The sequence below is a fragment of the Gavialis gangeticus genome, unplaced genomic scaffold (assembly GCF_001723915.1).
Source record: "Gavialis gangeticus isolate Ggan-Ray unplaced genomic scaffold, GavGan_comp1, whole genome shotgun sequence".
In the NCBI taxonomy this organism is placed as follows: Eukaryota; Metazoa; Chordata; order Crocodylia; family Gavialidae; genus Gavialis; species Gavialis gangeticus.
Genome location: NW_017728992.1, coordinates 111,646,147 through 111,651,912, shown reverse-complemented (window position 1 = coordinate 111,651,912; position 5,766 = coordinate 111,646,147). Strand labels below are relative to the sequence as shown.

The 5,766-nt window shown below is 42.3% G+C and overlaps 1 protein-coding gene across 2 annotated transcripts in view; it reads right to left on the bottom strand.

Moving 5' to 3' along the window:
- The window catches only part of LOC109304449 (chloride transport protein 6-like), a 202,522-nt gene that overhangs the window by 155,861 nt on the left and 40,895 nt on the right, over positions 1-5,766 (bottom strand). For both annotated transcript variants that reach the window (XM_019527052.1, XM_019527044.1), the window contains exon 8: positions 2,424-2,521. In XM_019527052.1, coding sequence (XP_019382597.1) covers positions 2,424-2,521 — 98 coding nt within the window. The remainder of the gene's footprint in view (positions 1-2,423; positions 2,522-5,766) is intronic.

Sequence of the window (5,766 nt, the reverse complement as noted above, 5' to 3'; positions counted from 1 at the left end):
TTTTTGAGGGGCTGGATGTGTTTAAATCAGTAGGTCCAGATGTTCTTTATCCAAGGGTGCTGAGGGAATTGGTGGGGGTCATAGTGGGGCCCTTGGCACAGCTCTATGAGTGCTCGTGGGGTACTGGCCAGGTACCAGAGGATTGGAAAAGGGCCAACATGGTCCCCATTTACAAGAAGGGGAGAAAGGAGGACCCTGGCAATTATAGGCCAGTTAGTCTCACCTCGGTCCTTGGGAAGACCTTTGAGAAAATTATCAGGGAGTATATCTGCAGGGCCCAGCAGGGGAGGTAATGCTCAGGGGCAACCAACATGGGTTCATTGAGGGCAGGTCCTGCCCAACTAATCTGGTTTCTTTTTATGATCAGGTCACAAAGTCCCTGGACAAGAGTGTTGGGGTGGATGTCGCCTTCCTGGACTTTAAGAAGGCCTTTAACATGGTTTCCCACCACATTTTCTTTAAAAAAAAAAAAAAAAACTTGGTGACTGCAGCATGGATGCCTACACAGCCAGATGGGTGGCAAATTGGCTAGATGGCCATACCCAGAGAGTGGTGGTGGACGGATCATATTTGACCTGGAGGGATGTGGGCAGTGGAGTCCCCCAGGGCTCGGTCCTGGGGCCTGTACTGTTCAACATCTTTGTCAGCGATCTAGATGTGGGTGTGGAAAGCACGCTGTCCATATTTACTGACGACACCAAGTTGTGGGGCGAGATGGGCACTCTGGAGGGGAGGGACAGAATCCAGCTAGATCTAGACAAATTACAGAGGTGGGCGGATGAGAATAGAATGGAATTCAACACAGACAAGTGCAAGGTGCTGCATCTAGGGAGAAAGAACCAGCATCACACCTATAGGCTGGGGAACTCCCTCCTTGTCAACACGGTGGCAGAAAGGGATCTTGGAGTCATTGTTGACTCCAGGACGAACATGAGCTGCTAATGCAAAGAAGCGGTCAGTAAGAGATGCATCACAAGCAGGTCCATGGAGGTGATCCTTCCCCTCTATGCGGCATTGGTCAGAACACAGTTGGAGTACCGCATCCAGTTCTGCACACCGCACTTCAAGAGGGATGTGGCTAGCATTGAGAGGGTCCAGAGGAGGGCCACTCCTATGGTCGAGAGGCAGCGGGGCAGGCCCTACGAAGAGAGGCTAGAAGGCCTGAACCTATTCAGCCTCCACAAGAGAAAGCTTAGAGGGGATCTGGTGGCCATTTACAAACTCACCAGGGGTGACCAGCGGGAACTGGGGGAGGCTCTGTTCCCCCCAGCAAGGTTACTAGGAATAACAGCCACAAATTGTTAGAGAGAAGGTTCAGGCTGGACATCAGGAGACATTACTTTACAGTTAGGGCTGCCAGGCTCTGGAATGGGCTCCCAAGTGAGGTGGTACTCTCTCCTACCTTGGAGGTCTTCAAGAGCAGGCTGGACAGATATTTGACAGGGGTAATATGACCCTGGCACCCGTTCCTGCCCGGGGCAAGGGGTCAGACCTGATGATCCGTTTAGGTCCTTTTTGACCCTGAGCACTATGATACTATGAAATAACTGAACTAAAAACTGTTAGGCTCTAACTTGGATCAGCTTGACTATTTTGACTCAGAGGCAGAAAACATAGAACTGTCATGGTTTCAGATGCTTTTTCTATATAATGCTAAAGCAAAAACAACTTTGTTTTGAAAAAATAACACTTTGTAAGCAGGTAGCTCATAAAATGCAAAAAGGACATTGGGGTAAGGAAAGAGGTTTTTCCTTATAAATATCCAAATCACTGGGATAGGTTTGCCAAAACTTGATATTAAGTAAGTGATACAAATTACTATGCTTTTTTTTTTAAAGAAAATTGAAAAACGTATTACAGCATATAGCACTTATTTATGTAACATATAAAACATGATAATCTGCAACTTGCAGTATATAAAGTCTGCATTTTATTATACTTTTGTAAGTTATTCCAATACTATTGTCAGAGGAGGCAAGTAAGTTTTCATACTGTATTACCTGAAGGTAATACAACTATTTCCTAATAGTACTATATGCACCATCTCTGACTGGTTATATATATTTGTAATGAGTGAAACCAACTGTCTTGTAATTTAAAATCTGAACATTTTTTGTCCGAATTCCAATGTTTCTTCACAAGATGCTACTCAGATGGAGGGAGGTGCAAGAGAGAGATTTGGAGTATGAAACAGGATCAAATAGGCTTTCACCAATTATGTCATAACGCAATAAGAATGCACATGTATTCAATTGCAGTCACTGCATGCCTAAGTACCACCCATTTGAAAAGTTTAAATAGACAAGAACAATTATCCATTTTGAACATTCAAATCTGGTGAGATTATTTGATGTTCATAAAGATGTTCTTAGAAAATAATGGATACTATTAGCCTTTTGCTTAAAAACACATGGGCCACTTACATTTCTGTATTGTTTTTCAGCTGAGACGTTCTCAGGGTCCTAACTGGAGTGCAAGGAAAGAAGTACGGCAAATAGACTGTAATGGTGACTGTACATACCTGCAGGTATAAAATAAAATGAATAAAAACATTTTAAAAAATTAGCAAGTGAGATAGAAACATATAGGAAGAAAATGTGAAGGATCCAGACCCACCAACATCAGCAGCTATCACAAGAAAATGGCTGTGCAGCATGTACCCAACAGACCCTAAGTGATCATCCTTTTCCAAAAACAGTCATTTAGCCCTCAATTCTGTAAGACACTCCATAAAGGCAGGTCCCTATGTCTACACTGAGCTTCAGTGAAGTCAATGGAAGTCTACTGACAAGGAGCTCTTTCAAGATTTAAAGCTGTAAAGTCAACATTGCACATGGTAGAAACCTAGGATCCATGTACTTTTGGGTAAGCACCTATCACCCCTGTGGATACTGAAAATTATATCTTGTGCTTAGAAGTCTAACTACATCCAATTAATGACTAGTTATTTGTAGATATTTTTAAGGACTCATCATAATATTGAAATATCTATGGCTAAGTACAGGTGTTCGAAAAGCCCAAGGCAGAAGCACTCCAAGTATCGTGCTTTACTCTAGTACTCTAGATTAGGTCAGGAGCAAGCAGAACAGACATTTGCTGTTCAGTAAGGGGCACTCGCAGTCTGCCTGCACTGCTTGAAGCCAGCAGGCTGGGGGCACTCCTGCACACCTCCCAAGAGGCTGCCAGAGAATGCCAAGCCCAGCAGCGCAGTTGTCCACCCCAATTAACCAATGCAGCCACTCTCTTCAGCCCCACGCCCCTGCCAGCTGGCTGCTGTCAGCACCAGTGGCTGAAGGTGGTAAGAGGGGAGGAAAGGAGGCCCCTGCTATGTGGACCCCTCAACACCAGGTCTTCAAGGGGGCCGGGTTGTGCCTGCCCAACCACACACGGAGGAGACAGAGCCTTTTCTCTTTCCTCTCTGAGACAGCCTGGGGGTGACGCTGAGCTGCATGAGCCCCAGACAAGGCTAGCAGGTCACCCAGGAAAGGGTCTCTGGGATGCTGGCAGAATGCAACCTACCTTGACTCACAATGGGATGTACTAAAGAAGTTCAGTAAAGTGCTCTTACCTAAAATGCTTTAGCCTGATTCCACATCAACCCAGGGTTAATTTAGAGCAGGATACACCATTTTTAAAGCACTCTCTGTATCATCTTTGTGATACATCTGTGTATTCAATACAATATACCTTTCAACCATCTCTTCTGAATAGATTTATCATGAAGGTGGCAAGGTGGAGACTTCTGAAAGGTTTGAAAGGGATATTGTTCAGATGCTCAGTGGCAGAAGATTCTTAGCACTGACAGATTATATGGGTAGAGATTACATTTAAAAAAGCATTGTTATCCTGCCTAAATGAGAAATCAAACCATCAGTATTCCCTTTTGATGTTAGCATTTTGGGGAGGGCATTAAAGATAATACTTGTTTAAAAGATGTAAAGTGTAGAAATCAGTAGTGTGCATAGATTCCAGCTACAAAAAGAGACTCAACTACAATCTTATTCCAAATTGCCCCAAAGTCCAAGTATGCTTGGGCTTTGAATTTTGGTCTAGAAATGTTTATACCTCTAGCCAAATGAAGGTGAAAAAAAAATCAATCTAACAAAACAGAGAGTGTATTAAAAATGTGATCCTTCCTAAACTAGTGCCTAGATATATATTAATGAATTACCGGACCATTATAAGCATCTTTTCAAGCATAAGCAACATATCCATGTGCACTGTGGAGGATTACAAAAACAGTTAAAGTACTTTTATGGAAACATTGAAGCCGAGATGTAACTTTTTATCTGCAGTTGTAGCTAATTGTCTTGCAAGCATAGATCTCAGCTCCTTTGTGTGCCTATATCTTAAATGTTAGAAGTTTCTGGGAAGGGCCTTCTACGAGAAGCAATTCTGGGCAGGGAGTGGTTTGATTGTTACAAACTCTAGGTCAGGTCCTGTTTTTGCACAATCTAAAATAATGATAGTTCAGATCAAAGTCACTCTTTAGCTCAACTCCCAAAGTTTGAAGATGGGTGGAAAAACTGGATGGATTGGCAGTTGCAGTTGTAACCCATCTCTGCAGCTAAATTAAGCTTGAAAAAAAATAATCCTCTTAAGTAACTATTAGGAGTTCTGATAAATTAAAATATATCTATATATCTATATATATATATCGATATATATATATCTATATATATATCGATATATATATATAGTCTGAAATTGTTTGCCCAGCTGAGGGAAATCCCAAGGTTTTAGAACCTGACCATTTGTCATCCTGATAAGGAATAAGAAAAGAAAACTATATCTGCTAGGTCCTTGGCAACACTATCCACATTGTGATTTCCTCAAGCATGGAAAAGTGAAAAATTGTGGAGAAGCAAATGAAGGTCAAAGGTCAGAAAAGTTCTTATAAAGACAGATGTCTCTATTCTAATGACTGCGATTAAAAAAATCAGTTCTAATTAGAAAGTAGGTACTCAATGTTATCTTGTGGGTGTGGAAGACACCACAATAGTTTCCTTCCACATTTAAGTGTAGACCTGTTTACACAAGGTTATTTTGGGTTAAAAACACAGTGATACAATGTCTTTTATCAATTAAAAAAATGCATCATATTAAAACATTACCTCCTGCCTCATTTTTTTGCCAGAGCATAAGACAGGGACTGTGACCTAAGCAGAACCTTTTAGATACAAGAGAAAGGAAAGCTGGTCTGAATAAAAGTCCCTGTCACTCAGTACATTTTTTACATTAAGGGTTGTTGGTTGTAGCCGCGTTGGTCCAAGGACACAGGCAAACAAGGTTCTTTGGGTAGATGTGATATATTTTATTAGACCAACTAAATAGTTGGGAAAACTGTCCTTTGCAAGCTTTTGAGCACAAACACCCTTCTTCAGGCATCGGAACAGTTTGCTGGTGTAATTTGTGTTCTCCTGGGTAGAATAGAAGCCAATATGCAAAATGCAGGTCTGCGAAAATGCAAATGCGTGGCAGTGAAAATCAGAGGAAATGGGGGACAATAGGTGTGAGACAAGTAGCTGAGGGAGGGAAAGGAAGGAAAGTTGCCCTGGCAATAGAACGTAGCTGGTAAAATGTAGACAGGTTACCTCGTGTTACCATAGATTTCATAGACTTTAGGGCTGGAAGGGACCTCGCAAGATCATTGGGTCCAGCCCCCTGCCCAAAGGGCAGGCAGTCAGCAAGAGTCAAATGATCCCAGCAAGATGCACATCCAAGTGTTTTTTAAAGGAATCCAGAGTAGGTGCCTGCACAACCTCT